Source organism: Pseudophryne corroboree, chromosome 2 (genome assembly GCF_028390025.1).
Source record: "Pseudophryne corroboree isolate aPseCor3 chromosome 2, aPseCor3.hap2, whole genome shotgun sequence".
Lineage (NCBI taxonomy): Eukaryota > Metazoa > Chordata > Amphibia > Anura > Myobatrachidae > Pseudophryne > Pseudophryne corroboree.
The window spans coordinates 916,624,838-916,642,461 of record NC_086445.1 but is presented as its reverse complement, the minus strand read 5'-3'; the positions used below and the strand labels follow the sequence as shown (position 1 = coordinate 916,642,461).

Genomic DNA, 17,624 nt, shown 5'->3' with positions numbered 1-17,624 from the left:
ATCCGTAAATGGAAGAAGTTCGGAACCGCCAGGACTCTTCCTAGAGCTGGCCAGCCGTCTAAACTGAGCGATCGGGGGCAAAGCGCTCTGGTCAGGGAGGTGACCAAGAACCCGATGGTCACTCTATCAGAGCTTCAGCATTCCTCTGTGAAGAGAGGAGAACCTTCCAGAAGGACAACCATCTCTGCAGCAATCCACCAATCAGGCCTGTATGGTAGAGTGGCCAGACGGATGCCACTCCTTAGTAAAAAGCACATGGTAGCCCGCCTGGAGTATGCCAAAATGCACCTGAAGGCTCTCAAACTATGAGCAACAAAATTCTCTGGTCTAATGCCACAAAGATTAAACTCTTTGGCGTGAGTGCCAGGCGTCATGTTTGGGGGAAACCAGGCACCGCTCATCACCAGGCTAATACCATCCCTACAGTGAAGCATGGTGGTGGCAGCTTCATGCTGTGGGGATGTTTTTCAGCGGTAGGAACTGGGATACTAGTCAGGAGAGAGGAGAAGATGAATTCAGCAATGTGCAGAGACATTCTGGATGGAAACCTGCTCCAGAGCGCTCTTGACCTCAGATTGGGGCGATGGTTCATCTTTCAGCAGGACAACAAACCTAAGCACACAAAGATATCAAAGGATGGGCTTCAGTACAACTCTGTGAATGTCCTTGAGTGGCCCAGTCAGAGCCCAGACTTGAATCTGATTGAACATCTGTGGAGTGATCTGAAAATGACTGTGCACCAAGCTTCCCAACCAACCTGATAGAGCTTGACAGTCGCTGCAAAGAGGAATGGGGTGCCAAGCTTGTGGCATTATATTCAAAAAAAACTTGAGGCTGTAATTGCTGCCAAAGGTGTATCAACAAAGTATTGAGCAAAGGCTGTGAATACTTATGTACATGTGATTTCTTAGTTTTATTTTTAATAAAGGTTCAAAAATCTCACACACTTTTTTTTCACGTTGTCATTATGGGGGTATTGTGTGTAGAATTTTGAGGGCAAAAAATGAATTCTATTTTGGAATAAGGCTGTAACATAACAAAATGTGGAAAAAGTGAAGCACTGTGAATACTTTCAGGATGCACTGTACCTTTTTGAGTACGAATAGTTGGGTAAGTGCCTGATGCATATGATTCTGTAAACTATTACTGCTGTTTCTTTCGCTGTGCAACTGTATAAGTTTAAACTCCTATATAAGGTAATGCTGTAATATGTTTCTCCTACATACTTGAAATGTATCTGTAGTTGATTATGTGCTCATATTGCTTATTATACTAATGTATAACCTGTGACTGACTGCTAACGGGATTGCGGACTTTACTAATAATTCTGTCAGTCTTCTGTGTATTCCGATCTTCAATGCTGGTGCAAAACGGGGAAGGATCGGATTGTATGTCACTTCAACAAAATTTAAAGTGATTGCAGTCACAAATTGTGTCGTCACACTCGACAGGTGTGTGATTTATCATGTCTAAGAGAGGTAAGGGTGAGTAGGATACACTCTCTCCACAGCAGCACCAACACTCATTTAATGTTTGTCTTGCAAAGCTTCGTTAACCTCTCAGGATCTGGTTCAAATTGTTTTAGCTTTCACCAAAGCCTCTTAAATAATTTGAGGCAGGCACAGGTTCAAGTTGAACCCCCATGGGCTACTTTTGCACAGACATCCAGTATAGCTGAGCGGATAATGCCAGCTCCTATACCAGGGATAGGTTACCCTATTAACCCTTACATGCAACATTCTACCTGGGGGTTATCACATCCAGTACAGGAATTGGCAGCCTCTCAACAAAAACAGGCTGAAAGCCCGGTGGTAAGTAAATCTCATAGACATGAAACAACATCTTTACAATCTACACATTTTTCAGATGAGGACTCATCGCACTCCCAGTCTGCATACAGAGACGAGGAGGAAGGCCTCAGCTCAGTGGACATTCCTGAGCTAATTAGGGCTATGATAGCCATTCTATCCTTAGAAGAGGCAGCAGGGCCTTTGTTAAAATCTAAGGCACCTGTGTTTTAAACGTCCCAAAAGAGTTAGGACTGAGTTTCCTGGGTCAGATCAGCTGATGGAAATTATGCATGAGGCCTGGGTTACGCCCAGTAAGAAGTTTAGGATTCCAAAGAAATGAAATTCCCGTTATCCTCTTCCGGCTGGGGTCTGTTTAAAAAGGGATGTGGCTCCCAAAGTAGATACGCATGTCGTTCGATTGGTGCGAAAATCTACATTACCTCTGCCTTCAACATCATTAAATGATGACAGGGATAGGAAAATAGATTGTTTTCTAAAAGCCATTTTCTCTTTGTCTGGGGCAATCCTAAGACCAGCCATGGCTTCAGCCTGGATGGCAAAAGCAGTGGCAGCCTGGTCTGATGTATTGGAGGATGATCTTTTAATGGCATCTAAAGAACAGAAGTCCCATATTGCACATATCAAACAGGCAGCTATTTTTATAGAAACAGCAGCTTTGAATATGGGCACAATTGCCTCTCAGGCATCAGCCTTAGCAGTAGCAGCTCACAGAGCAGTTTCGCTATGTACATGGAAAGCTGACTCAGAATCTAATAAGGTTCTGGAGTTTTTGCCTTTTACTGGAGATATTCTTTTTGGTGAAGAATTAAACAGTATTTTGGAGTCTGAAGCAGATTCCAAGAAAGTGACTTTTCCTTCCACACACATATCCAAGCCTAGATTTCCAGCTTTTCGGACTCCAGGAAAAGCAAAATGAAAGGGTTATGGCAAACAGTCTCAATCTGACAAGTCTGGAAACACTTAAAAGCATTGGGCTACAAATCAGAAGATAAGTCATCAGCCTGATGGTGCGTGCCTCCACCTGGGGGACCCCAGGGTGGGAGGCCGACTTCAGTTTGCACAGATCTGGCAGCAGTCTACCACAGATGCCTGGGTGCAAGAAGCTGTATCTCACGGTTATGCGTTTGCTTTCAAGAAACACCCTCCTCAAAGGTTTTCTTCTACCAGCTCATCTTCAGTGGAAACAAAGGCCAGGGCTTTGCAAGAGGCAGTTCAGAAATTGCTTCAGTCAGGAGTGATAATTCCAGTTCCTCCTGCGCAACGAGAACAGGTTTTTATTCCAACCTTGTTTTACATACATAAACGGTAAAAGGCTAAAAAAGGAGAATATAGGTCCATTAAGAGATGAATTTGGAGAATTGATAAATGATTACGAAATCAAAGCGGAAATACTGAACAATATTTTTTCATCAGTATTCACCAGAGAAGAACTGTTGGTGGGAGTAGAGCATAACATTTGTGACCGTAAAGATCTATGGTTAGAAACTTGTTTTAAGTGAAGAAGTAATCTGAGAGAGACTAAGCAAAATTAAGGTTAATAAATCACCCGGTCCCTATGGACTTCACTCGAGGGTTCTTATGGAGCTTAGTTCACAACTACCACGACCCTTATACTTGATTTTCAATAGTTCAATTAGATCAGGCATGGTACCGAAGGATTGGCGTATAGCTGAAGTAGTGCCATTATTTAAAAAGGGATCCAAAAATCTTCCGGGTAACTACACACCAGTTAGTTTGACGTCTAGAGTGGGGAAAATATTGGAAGGAATTCTAATGGACAGCATACAGGAGTATCTACAGACCACTAGGATTATTAGCAAGTACCAGTATGGGTTTGTGAGGGATAGGTCATGTCAGACTAACTTAATTAGCTTCTCTGAAGAAGTGAGCAATACTCTTGATCAGGGAAAAGCAGTGGATGTAGTCTTCCTAGATTTTGCAAAAGCATTTGATACAGTGCCTCACAGGAGACTGATCATCAAATTAAAGGAGCTTGGTCTAGGAAAAACTATTTGCACATGGATAAGCAACTGGTTGGATAGCAGGGTACAGCGAGTAGTGGTCAACGGGAAGTTCTCAACCTGGTCCCCAGTAGTCAGTGGTATACCACAAGGGTCCATACTCGGTCCACTACTGTTCAACATATTTATCAATGACCTAGAAATAGGCCTGGAAAGCACAGTGTCAATCTTTGCAGATTATATTAAACTGTGTAAGGTAAGTAACTCGGAATTGGATGTGGAGTCCTTACAGAATGATCTATCTGAACTTGAACTCTGGGCGTCTAAATGGAAAATGAGGTTCAATACAGACAAATGCAAGGTTATGCATTTCGGGACTAAAAACAAACTTGCAGCCTACATACTAAATGGGCAACAACTAGGTAAAACCGATTTGGGAAAGGATTTGGGGTTACTCATTGATAATAGGCTTAATAACCATACACAATGTCAAAGCGCAGTAAAGAAGGCAAGTAAGGTGCTAGCGTGCATAAAACGGGGAATTGAATCAAGGGACTCGGATGTAATAATGCCGCTGTATAAAGCATTGGTACGTCCGCACCTGGAATATGGTGTTCCGTTTTGGGCACCACTGTATAAAAAAGATATTGGTGAACTCGAAAGGGTTCAAAGGCGAGCTACTAAATTGATTAAAGGCCTATAGGGACTGGATTATGAGGAAAGGCTTAATAGGTTGAATATGTATACACTAGAAAAGAGGCGTCTAGGAGGGGGATATTATTAATATCTTCAAATATGTAAAGGGGCTTTACAAAGAGTTATCAGAGGAATTATTTATTAAAGGAACACCGTTTAGGACACGTGGGCACTTGCTGCGGCTGGAGGAGAGAAAGTTCCGAACGCGACGGAGGAAAGAGTTCTTCACTGTTAGGGCAATTAGGATGTGGAATTTCCTGCCAGGGAAGGTGGTAATGGCGGACTTTGTAAATGGATTTAAAAAGGGAATGGATACATTTCTGAATGAAAATGATATCCACGGTTATAATATTTAAAATATCAAAATGGTTAATCCGGGTGTTATGAGTTATAGTAGTTAACTAGTTATAAAATATACTCAGCGGGTATGTAGATTCATCGCAACTTAATACAGGTTGAACACGATGGGCAAATTGTCTCTTTTCAACCTCAATTACTATGTTTACTAGGTTTCCAGTCCAAAAACCAAATGGGTCGTTCCGGCCCATACTCAATCTCAAAGTGGTGTACCTCGTTTTCATATGGAGACTTTACGTTCCATTATTTTGGCCATGGATTTTATGGTATCCCTAGATATCCAGGATGCTTACATACATGTTCCTATAGCACTGTCCCATCAGCGCCATCTCAGGTTTGCTATCCTCCATCATTTTCAGGCTCTACTATTTATACTGGCCACAGCTCCCAAAGTATTCACCAAAATTATGGTGGTAATGGCATCTTATCTCCATCAGCAGGAGATAAGTCGTCGAGGTATGGAAAAATCCTCACAGACTCAGAAATTGCTTCAGTGTCCTCTGCAACAGACAATAGCATGTTTACAGAGACACGGTTGGCTCAGAAATTGGGCAAAGTCGTCCCTGGTTCCGTCACAACGGATGACTCATTTGGGGGCTGTGCTGGATTCAGGTCTTCATAGAGTAATTCTACCTCTGAACAAAATATCCAAAATTCAGTCAAGGATCCAGGAGCTGCTACACAGTCAAAAGGAATCCATTCACGCTGTAATGCGTGTGATGGGGTTGATGGTGTCGACATGGTGGAGAATGCTCCGTTCCATTTGAGACCTCTGCAGCGTCTAATGCTTTCCAAGTGGAATGGTTTTCATCAGACCATAAAACCGCAGACTATGGTCCTTTCTCTGGAAGTAAGGAGGTCATTAGCCTGGTGGCTACAGGCATCCCATCTGGACAAAGGGAGACCCTTTTTGGTTATCAGTTTGGGAAATTCTGACAACTGATGTCAGTCTTCAGGGCTGGGGAGCAGTGTCGGTAAGGAGTTGCTTCCAGGGGCAGTGGACCAAGGAAGAAAGTTGTATGCTAATAAATATATTGGAACTTCGGGCCATATGTATGGCACTTATTCAGGCAAAGGACATCCTTCAGTGTAAACCAGTAATGCAACAGCAGTAACGTACCTCAACAGTCATGGAGGAACTTGCAGCCAGAATGCAATGAAGGAGGTAAGTCGCACATTAAAGTGAACTTAATCATCCAGCCTTGTCCGCAGTGTTCATTCCGGGAGTCCTAAACTGGGAAGCGGTTTTTCTCAGTCGACTCGCCATTCTTGCAAACGAATGGGCTTTACACCCGAGGTCTTCCAAATTCTGGTAGACAAATGGGGGTTACCGGAGATGGATCTCATGGCGTCACGTCAGAACAACAAAGTTCCCGCATACGGGTCAAGAACAAAGGATCGCAAAGCGATCTATGTGGATGCCCTGTCAGTGAAATTGGACTTGCGTCTGGCCTAGGTGTTTCCACCAATTGCCCTGTTACCCAGGGTGATGGAAAAGCAAAACAAGGAAGGGGCGCCGTAATACTAATCGCTCCGGCTTGGCTCCGAAGACATTGGTACACAGATCTGCAGAGGATGTCGATAGATGCTCCATTCCTACTCCCTCAGCGTCCAGATCTACAGTCTCCGGGTTCCTTTGCTATCACAAGAAACTGGATCGACGGTCTTTGACAGCGTGACTCTTGAGACTCCATCCTGAAAGCAAGAGGATTCTCACAACAGGTAATTCAAACAATGCTCAGAGCGAGGAAACCTTCCTCAGTTCGCATTTGTCACCGAATATGGCAAGCCTATATTCAATGGTGCGGTGACTGGAAATTTGATCCTAGGTCTTTCAGAGTTTCCAGAGTCTTAGCATTCCTTCAGGCAGGAATGGACAAAGGTCTAAGGGTGGCTTCCTTGAGAGTGCAAGTGCCAGCATTGACTGTGTGGTTCCAAAAGAAACTTGCTAAGGGTGTGTGCACTTTTTTTTTTCCAGGGCATGCTGCACATTCAACCTCCCTTTTGTTCCTCCTACAGTGCTTTGGGACCTAAGTTTAGTCCTAAAGGCCCTTTCAAGTTGCCCCATTTGAACCACTTGAGAGTGGATCTTAAATGGTTGACTGCTAAAGTTCTCTTTCTACTGGCTATTGCTTCAGCTAGAAGAGTTTCATATTTAGGGGCTTTATGTCGCCCTCCTTTTCTGAATATTTATATTTTAATCCAGATAGAGCGGTTCTCAGAACCAAATCTGGGTATCTTCCTAAGGTGGTGTCTAAATTCCACCTTAACAAAGAAATTGTAGTCTCGGCCTTCCAGGGGCTGGACCTTTCTGCGGGAGATGCTTCGTTGGACGTAGTCCGTGCCTTAAGGATCAACATGGATCATACCAGTGCCATTAGAAAAACACACACTCTTCGTTCTCTACAGCTTTCACGAGAGAGGATGGCCTGCTGATAAGCAGACACTGGCGAGGTGGCTTCGAATGATGATTTCAGAAGTATATTCTCAAGCTGATCTCCCTGTTCCCTCTAATGTCTCTGCTCACTCTACTCGTAAGGTAGGTCCATCGTGGGCAGCACAACATAGTGCTTCAGCAGAACAGATATGTAAGGCAGCCACATGGTCTTCCATTAACACATTCATTAGACATTATGCCTTTGATACCTTTTGCCTTTCAGGACGCTGAATTTGTGTGAAGGATTCTCCTGTCCAATCAGGAGCGTCCCCAACAGTAAATTGCTTTGGGACTTCCCATTGTTATCCCGTGGACCTTGCCGGAGAAATATTCGTTATGGTAGACTTACCGTTGATAACAGTATTTCTCCTAAGTCCACAGGGTTCCCACCCTGACGCACCTGATTTGAGGATCCTTTCACTCACTAACCTCTTCCTTTTTGTACGGAAGGGTGTGCATGTGTGTTCTTCTCGCCTGATTAGGGCTCTACATGATGCTCCTGCCTTGAACTTTTGGAAAAACTGATTTGCCCGAGCCAGGAGTCGGGGATATAGAGACGGGCCCGTTGCATGCTGAGAGGCCGAAAACTTTGATCGTTTGGTGCCAGTCCGCTGTCGCTACCTCATATCCCAGTGTTATCCTGTGGACTTAGGAGAAGTAGCGTTACCAACGGTAAGTCTACCATAACGATTATTTTCCAGTTTCCCCCATGGAATTGCAGAAGAGGATTGATCCGGTAACAAAATACTTTACACTCATCACACTACTATGGAGTGAGAGGGGCTATGCTTTTATGTACTACAGTGTGATTAAAATATATGATTTAGAGCTTTAAAATTGTATTGGATAAGACTCATTTTTGCGCACAATAGGATTTGGGGTATAAAACCCTACCTCTACTGACTGGGTGTTGTAGAAAATTACAGCTACAGGTCCTACTGCCAGGCTTGATCCAACAGTTCCTTCTAAATTATCCAAGCTGGTGTTCCTTACTCTGTTCACATTACATTCCCAGTCATGGAGCTTCATTATGAGCTTTGCGTGATTCTGAGGTCTCCTCTACCTATAGCGGAGGGCCAAATTTGCCTATTGCTGATTGGCATTTCCTTTTAGCAGCACCTCTGCAATTCCCTAGAACCCAGCTCCTCCATGCTGTTGCACCAAAGCTTTGACTCCTTGGTAGGGAGTACTCTGCTGTGGCATTAGGAGTATGCTTTGACCCTTATGTTCCACTCCACCCACTACTCAGGTGGTGATCCCATCCTGGGTGTCCCAGAGTAAAGTTTCCCTTGATGGTCTCAGTTGGTCAGTGTTGTACTTAATGGCAAACACATGTGTCCACTTGCGTCTAGTCTCTCTGTTAGTTAAACCGGCATGTCTCTGTAGCGCACAAGCTTTTCATGTGCAAATAGGACGCACAACCATCTCAAGCATGATTAAAATGATATGCGGCATGAATATTCTGTGTGATCGAGGCTGTATCTGCATGCAGAATGCTTTGTTAGTGTTTTCCTAGAAAACACTGTAACGTACCATTTTGTGAACGGATACAGCCGCGGTCGCACAGAGAATATAGGTATGCTGTGTATAATTTTCGTGAGCAGAGTCTGCTTGTGTGTCCTATTTGCGTACCGATGTGAATAAGATGCAAAGAGACTCCCAACGCTAACCAAGTCTAACGGATCCTGTCAGCTCATGCACCCCAGGCAACTCGCGCTGTGTGGCGTATTGAGGCAAAATGTATGAGGACACATCTGTATTTTGATATCACTAGACTGAAGATGCTGACTGTGTACAATAGAAGTTGGCTAATTTCCCTTCAGTATTTTGGAGTCGTCATAAACTAGAAGTTTTGGAATACTCTGTTCAAATATCTATCCGTATGGCTCAAATAGTTTTACTCCGCATTTAATTGCATGAAAAAGGCCTGTGTTGGCTTATATGCATTTATATTGTGTAGTAAGTTATCAGTGTGTGTGTTTTGTCTTAGTAAATGAAGCCGATTCTTCAAAATCCCCTGCTGTAAACTCGTCATTCAAGAATTGGAGTGAAGGGACTCGTAGGAGAAAAGTGTTGTTGACCTGCCCACCAGAACGTGTTGATCGCATCCCACCGGTAGATATACTTACTACTACTGCTACTACTACTACTACATTATTATTATTATTATTATTATTATTATTATTATTATTATTATGTAAATTTGTCTTCTCTTATAGCCTGCTCTACCACTGGGTAGAAGCATTTCATCAAAGGAGTATGATGATGCGAAAAAAGAATCCTTAGAGAGGTTGTACAAGGCACTGGAAGATAAAACTGGTAAGTGTTGCATGTACGTTTTTACATGTTACAGGTATTTTCTCTTATGACGTTAATTATATTCACCAAAGGTGTATCTAGCGGTCTTGTATTGTCCTTCCTCACTATAGTACAGAGGCGCTTCTCCTGGCGTGTGGGCACTTTTTTGAGTGTATCAAAAGCTCAAGCTTCTTCCCCTCTATCTCATAGTATGGTGGGTGCTTTATTAATTTTTAGAATGGTCGCAAGGGGAGACTGAGGAGGAAGGAGAGGTCTCCAAGAACGATGAAAGATTTGAACAATTTTTCTCTTATCCATGTGAGCGACATCAGGAATATTTCAAAGCTGGTCCCAAAGGAGGATTCACTCAGAACTCGCTTTGCATGGCACCTTGCATCCGACAGTGGTGTAAGCGTTTTTTATAGATCTTTTAGTGAATGTACCAAAAACCAGATGGCCACCTGACATAGATGCTCAGCACAGAGAGAGTTCTCAGCTGATGAGGAAGCATTCCTTGATCTGGTGGAATGTGTCCCAGTCGATGAATTACTGAAGTAATCCAACTGGCAATAGTGCTGGGATGCTGGCCTACCTATAGTATAATAGTCATTCAGACCTAAATCCTCAATGTCCTGGCAAAGTCTACACCAAAAAAGCCAATTTGCTCAGACACTTATGCTGCTCTAAGGCCAGTATTGCAATAGATTTAACTTGCAGTACCCTTGTGCTGAAAGTATGGTTTAGTCCATAGGACAATAAAAGTATATCTGCCCATGAAGAGCACTGATCACCATGAAGCCCCATGTCCTACCTGCCTAGTGCCCAAGACTAGGAGGTGCACAGTAAGATTAAAAGTGTAGAACCTCAAAGCACCAGTGTGTTGTCAACTGATAAAGGCCACTTGGATTCTAGTTATGAAAGTTAAGTCTATCTATAGATTCCTAACATCTCGTTTACCTATCAATCCACCCAAATGTTCCACTCAGCCTAGCACAAAGTCATGGTCATGTATGGTCAATGGGTCTCCCACACTATCTGGGAGATATTTAACATTTCCAACATGGGGGGTAATTCCAAGTTGATCGCAGCAGGACATTTTTTAGCAGTTGGGCAAACCCATGTGCACTGCAGGTGGGGCAGATATAACATTTGCAGAGAGTTAGATTTGGGTGGGTTATTTTGTTTCTGTGCAGGGTAAATACTGGCTGCTTTATTTTTACACTGCAATTTGCAATTGCAGATTGAGCTCACCACACCCAAATCTAACTCTCTCTGCAAATGTTATATCTGCCTCCCCTGCAGTGCACGTGGTTTTGCCAAATTGCTAACAAAATTCCTGCTGCGATCAACTTGGAATTACCCCCCATGTTGGAAATGTTAAATATCTCCCAGATAGTGTGGATTGTCAAAAATAGGAAAATATGGCTCCCATTACCTTCTTGACCAAAATGCTTGGTCTCCTATACTTGTAGCAGAATGCAACATCTTGCTTTATTGTTCTTGACATGATCCATGAGAAGCCTATATAACCTTCTAGTAGTCCCATATCTCTATTGTTGGCACATTGGCCTTTCCAGATTTTTATAATCTGAAGCACATTCCGGTCTTTGTGAAAAGTTTGAAAAGGAGAAATTAATGACAGAACCAAGAGAAGTGACATTCCAAGTAAGGAACTTCAGCTGCTCTGACGCTAAATACTGAATAGTCTTCTCGTGAGAAGCATTATAGCCACTGTAGCTGTGCATATTATGGACCTTTGATACCCATGAGAGGTTGGTTTATAAAACACACCTGCTTTCTGTGAGATTTCTTTAGTAATAATCAGTGGAATATGTAATCCTGTTGCCAAACAAGTTAAAACACATTGGATTGCCATGGCACACTTCACTCTTATCCCCGCTTTATACATCTACCCCAATCAGCTTTTGAAGTAACCATTTATCAAGTGCAGTCTATAACTTTATACGTAGCAGCTGACTTGGTTAGAAAAATGACTTAACTGCCAGATTATGGGAATATAGAGGGAAGGAAGACATTTTTAAATGTTTTTATGAAAAGTTCAGAAGTATTGAGCATTGTAGCGGTTTTCTGTAAGACATTTGTCACTTGTTTCTCTAGATCCTGTCCCGGTCAGCTCTGGATCATCCACAAATGCAACCTCTACAGTGCCACCCAGTCTCTTCAGTTTACCTCCCACGACATCAGGGTCCTTTGTGTTACCGACCTCCACTGCGAATAGTAACTCATTATTACAGAGTCTTGCTGAAATGCAGAACAAGGACTCTTCACAAGGTGAGAACCATTACATGTGGATATCAACATTTTGTGAAATACTATGGCTTGAATATAGGGTTATGGTGGAAATAAAAGCCAGTGCTAGTATATACTAAAAATAACATGGACCTAGAACACTCAATATATTTGCTGGTATCAGTATAGGCTCTTGATCTAAATGTTCAGTGGTATCAACTCATTCTGGCATATTCCGCTAGGTCAGTGGTTCCAAAACTCTGTCCTTAAAGACCAGTAACATTTCCGTTTTCCAAATCGCCTGTGGATTTTTAAAATGTGACCGTTGATACACAGTGCACCTGCCCTGTTACCTGGATAACATGAACTGTTAGTGGTCCATTGAGGGGTCTATTTGCTACACCGTGGAGAGAGATGAAGTGGACAGAGATAAAGTACTAAGGGGTCTATTTATTAATCCTTGGATGGAGATAAAGTACCAGCCAATCAGCTCCTGTAATTTCTCTAGCATCCATAAGGGATATTATAGAGACTAAGTACAATGGGGTATAGATGGGGTCCAAAGGAGCCGGTGCACTTTAAATTTCTTCACTGGGTGTGCTGGCTCCTCCCCTCTATGCCCCTTCCACAGGCAGTGTAGAAAAAAGTGCCATCAGGAGAGGAAGCACATCTCTGCAGCTCCAGAGAGTTTTCTTCAGATTCTTTTCTATCTTTATTATTTTCGGTATGATGTTTGGGCAACAGTGGATTCTCAATTTCCAGAAGTCCCACCTGGAGCCAACTCAGCGCTCCTGTTCCTGGGGATGTTACTGTATACTGTGGCCCAGAAGGTGTTCCTCCCAGAGGACACCGCGAGAACACTTCAGGAGATGGTCCGCATGGTTCTCCGACTTGCTTGAGTATCCATCCATCTTTACATAAGATTATTGGGGAAGATAGTGGCCTCATATGAGGCGATCCAATATGGGAGGTTCCATGCCAGAACATTTCAGTTGGATCTCCTGAGCAAGTGGTCGGGATCACCTCTTCAGATTGCAGCGGATGATACGGCTGTCACCTCAGGCCAGGATTTTCCTCCTGTGGTGGCTGCAGTCTTCCAATCTCCTGGAAGACCAGAGTTTCTGGTATCGGGATTGGATCAGAGTCTGAGAGAATGGGAGCTGTCACCCAAGGGGCTCAGTTTCAGGGCAGGTGGTCAGCCCACGAAGCCCTCCTTCCGATCATCATTCTGGAACTTCGGGCAATCTTACAGTGCTCTGCTTCAGGCCTCTCCTCTACTCTGTGATCACGCGCTCCAGGTACAGTCGGACAGCGCCACAGCAGTGGCGTACACCAATCGACAAGGAGGGACAAAAAGCAGGGCCTGCATGCGAGAGGTGTCAAAGATACTCCTGGGTGGAAAGAAATGCAAGAGCACTGTCCGCAATCTTCATTTCGGGAGTGGACAACTGGGAAGCGGACTTCCTGAATCGTCACGATCTCCACCCGGGAGAGTGGGGGCTTCACCATCTGGTGTTTCAGCAAATCGACCGGTGGGGCTGCCCACAAATAGACATGATGGCTTCTCGACTTGACAAGAAGCTTCACTGGTATTGTGCACTAACCAGGGACCTTCAGGCGAGGGCAGTAGATGTCCGTCCGAAGACCCTTGGCCTCTACCACTAAGAAGAGATCTTCAAGGACCATTCGTCTACCCGGACTTGCGGCGACTTCGTTTGACGGCATGGCGGTTGAGCGGATCATCCTAGCTCACACAGGCCTTTCCAAAAAGGTCATTGCTACCATGGTGCAGGCCAGGAAGCCTGTGACGTCAAAACACTATAATCATATCTGGAGAAGGTAGGTCTTTCAGTGTGAGGAACGTACGTATCCGCCTGCGGAGTTCCACTTGGGACGTTTCCTCGGTTTCCTGCAAGCTGGTGTGGACAAGGGCTTACGTCTGGGTTCCATTAACGTCCAGATTTCTGCCCCCTCCATCTTCCACACGAAATTGACAGTGTTGCCAGAAATTCAGACTTTCTTGCAAGGGGTACTACACATACAACCACCTTTTGTGCCGCCCACGGCACCCTGGGATTTGAATGTAGTGTTGGATTTTTTACGGTCCCCCTGGTTTGAACCTCTGATGACTGTAGAAGACCAGTACCTCACATGGAAGATGGTGATGTTACTGGCCCTGGCTTCTGCTAGGCGTGTCTCAGGGGCCTTATCGTGTAAAAGTCCCTACTTGGTCTTTTACGAGGACAGAGCGGAGCTCAGGACTAGGCATCAGTTCCTGCTGAAGGTCGTCTGTGCGTTCCCCTTGAATCAACCTATTGTGGTTCTAGCACTTCTGCTCCTCCGGAGCCATTGGATACGGTGCGAGCCTTGAAGATCTATGTCAAAAGAACGGCTCGTTCATGCTATATGATGCATAGATAAAGGGTTGCCCTGCTTCAAAGCAGTCTATTGCTCGTTGGCTTACTATCCAACAGGCCTATGTGTTGGATGCCTTACCTGTTCCACAGTCTCTGAAGGCCCACTCTACAAGATTGGTGGGGTCTTCCTGGGCGGCTGCCCGTGGAGTCTCGGCCTTGCAATTATGCCGAGCTGCTACTTGGTCGGGGAAGAATACCTTTGAAGTTCTACAGGTTTGATACCCTGGCCAAAGAGGATACCCAGTTTGGGCAGGCGGTGCTGCAGCAGTCTCCGCACGTTCCCGCCCGTTCTGGAAGCTTTGGGACGTTCCTATCCTACGAAGTCTCCCCAGTATCCTTTATGGATGCTATAGAAAATAGGATTTAATTACCTACCGGTAAATCCTTTTCTCGTAGTCCATAATGGATATTCGGCGCCCCCATCCATGCTTTGACTTTTCTGCAGGTTGTCTTTTCTATGGTTACCTGTTCAGCTGTTGCTTTTTGGTTTCCAGCCGTTGCTGGTGGTTTTATGTTCGTGGTTTGCTGGTGTATAAATCTCACCAATCATTGTTATGTTCCTTCTCTCATGTATGTCCTTTCTCCTTCAGGCACTGTTTTACCTATAACTGCCTGTGGGAGGGGGCATAGAGGGGAAGAGCCAGCACACCCAGTGAAGAAATTTTAAAGTGCACCGGCTACTTACTGGACCCCGTCTATACCCATCGTACTAAGTCTCCCCAATATCCCTTATGGACTACGAGAAAAGGATTTACCGGTAGGTAATTAAAATCCTATTTTTTTCAAAACCAGTCTGTGACATGGCAATTAGGAGCTGATTGGCTGGTACTTTATCCCCATTCACTTTATCTCCATCCAAGGCTTAGTAAAAATAGACCCCTAAATCAGCTCCTATCATTTTTCAAACCCAGCCTGTAACCATGGTGGTTAGGAGCTGATTGGTACTTTATCGCTCTCCAAGCTGCCATGTTACAGACTGGGTTTGAAAAATGATAGGAGCCGATTTAGTACTTTATCTCTCTCCAAGACGTAGTTTGGGAAACAATACGTTAGACGGGCCGCTTCTGTGGGAGTGTGAACTTTGTGTAGAGCATGTTTGTTAGCTTTTCCGTTAAATGAACAGAACATCACTGTCCATACTCTGTGCTGTGCAGTCTAGAAGAATTCTTCCCCTGCTTCTGCTTTTGTGCCCCCAGTCCTTGCACCTACAAACATGGGGGCACTGTTGCTTGAAATAGATGTCCCCTTTTCAAGCTGTGTGCCCCATAATATGTGCTGTCTTAGTGTGAACATTAGACAATAGGCCCCTACACTGCAAAAAAGGAAGGCAGTCCAGGGATGACCACCACCACCTCCTCCATCGTCCTCCATTCTGGCCTTTATTAACTGTGAAGCACCCACATTTCAAAGAAGCATAGGGGTATATGCAATTGCGGTCGAATTCCCGAAATTGTCGAATTTCGGGTCATTTTCGCCCCCCAAAAAAATTTGCCTATGCAATTCAGTGCTTTCCGACCAAAAAACGGACTTTCAAAATTCGACTTTTTGAAATTCGAATTTTTGCAAATTCGACTTTTCTGCAATGATACAAGTGCTGCAATTCGACCAAAGCATATTCAATTCAAGTTTGGAAATTCGACAGCAGTGCTTTTAGACAGCAAATTCGTCATTTTCAATCCGCCACACTTTGGAGGGTGAAAACAATAAAAAATATTTTAAACATGTTTTTTTGGGGTTTTTTTTTTTTTTTAGGAACAGCATATCTATTTATATTAGAAGGGATTAGGTACTTTTTTTTTTTTTTTTGAGGCACAAATTTATATTTTTTTAAAATATTTTTATTTTTTTTATTTTATTGCTGGAACGGTAAAATCCTAAAAAAAAAAATGGCGTGGGGGTCCCCCCTCCAAAGCATAACCAGCCTCGGGCTCTTCGAGCTGGTCCTGGTTCTAAAAATGCGGGGGGAAAATTGACAGGGGATCCCCCGTATTTTTAAAACCAGCACCGGGCTCTGCGCCTGGTGCCAAAAATACGGGGGACAAAAAGAGTAGGGGTCCCCCGTATTTTTAACACCAGCATCGGGCTCCACTAGCTGGACAGATAATGCCACAGCCGGGGGTCACTTTTATGCCGTGCCCTGCGGCCGTGGCATTAAATATCCAACTAGTCACCCCTGGCCGGGGTACCCTGGGGGAGTGGGGACCCCTTCAATCAAGGGGTCCCCCCCCCCAGCCACCCAAGGGCCAGGGGTGAAGCCCGAGGCTGTCCCCCCCCCATCCAATGGGCTGCGGATGGGGGGGCTGATAGCCTTTTGTGATCATGAAAAGATATTGTTTTTTCCAGCAGTACTACAAGTCCCAGCAAGCCTCCCCCGCAAGCTGGTACTTGGAGAACCACAAGTACCAGCATGCGGGAGAAAAACGGGCCCGCTGGTACCTGTAGTACTACTGGGAAAAAAATACCCAAATAAAAACAGGACACACACACCGTGACAGTAAAACTTTATTACACACTGCCGACACACACATACTTACCTATGTTCACACGCCGACATCGGTCCTCTTCTCCAAGTAGAATCCACGGATACCTGAAAAGAAAAGTTCAATATACTCACCTCAGCCATGGTCCAGAGATACATCCACGTACTTGGCAAAATAACAAATCGCAAATACCCGACCACCGGACTGAAAGGGGTCCCATGCTGACACATGAGACCCCTTTCCACGAATGAGACCTGTCAGTGACAGCTGTCACAGAAAGGTCTCTAAAGCCAATCAGGAAGCGCAACTTCGTTGCGCTCACCTGATTGGCTGTGCGATGTCTGTGCTGTGACAGCGCATCGCAAAGCCGCTCCATTATATTCAATGGTGGGAACTTAGCGGCTAGCGGTGAGGTCACCCGCCGGTCAGCGGCTGACCGCGGGTAACCCCCCCGCTAGCCGCTAAGTTCCCACCATTGAAACTAATGGAGCGGCTTTGCGATGCGCTGTCACAGCACAGACAGCGCACACCCAATCAGGTGAGCGCCACGGAAGTAGCGCTTCCTGATTGGCTGAAGGGACTTCAGTGACAGGAGTCACGTGATGTCCCGGCATTCGGGAGAAAGGGGTCTGATGTGTCAGCATGGGACCCCTTTCAGTCCGCTATGGAGCGGGTGTTCGGTTTGTTTTTTTAACAAGTTCGTGGATTATCTCTGGACGTGGATGTACCTCTGGACGCTGGAAGGTGAGTATAATTTTTTTCACAGGTACCCTCGGATCGTCGGAGACCGTGGCAGTCGGCGTGTCAACATAGGTAAGTATGTGTGTGTCGGTAGTGTGTAATAAAGTTTTACTATCACGGTGTGTGTGTCCTGTTGTTTTTATTTGGGTATTTCTCTAACGTCCTAAGTGGATGCT

General features: G+C 44.7%; 1 protein-coding gene across 1 annotated transcript in view; it reads left to right on the top strand.

The window, feature by feature from the left end:
• Positions 1-17,624, top strand: part of LOC135050030 (nuclear envelope pore membrane protein POM 121-like) — a 212,763-nt gene that overhangs the window by 154,044 nt on the left and 41,095 nt on the right. The window contains exons 11-13 of the mRNA XM_063956129.1: positions 9,253-9,377; positions 9,482-9,581; positions 11,679-11,852. Of these exons, the coding sequence (XP_063812199.1) occupies positions 9,253-9,377; positions 9,482-9,581; positions 11,679-11,852 (399 nt within the window). The remainder of the gene's footprint in view (positions 1-9,252; positions 9,378-9,481; positions 9,582-11,678; positions 11,853-17,624) is intronic.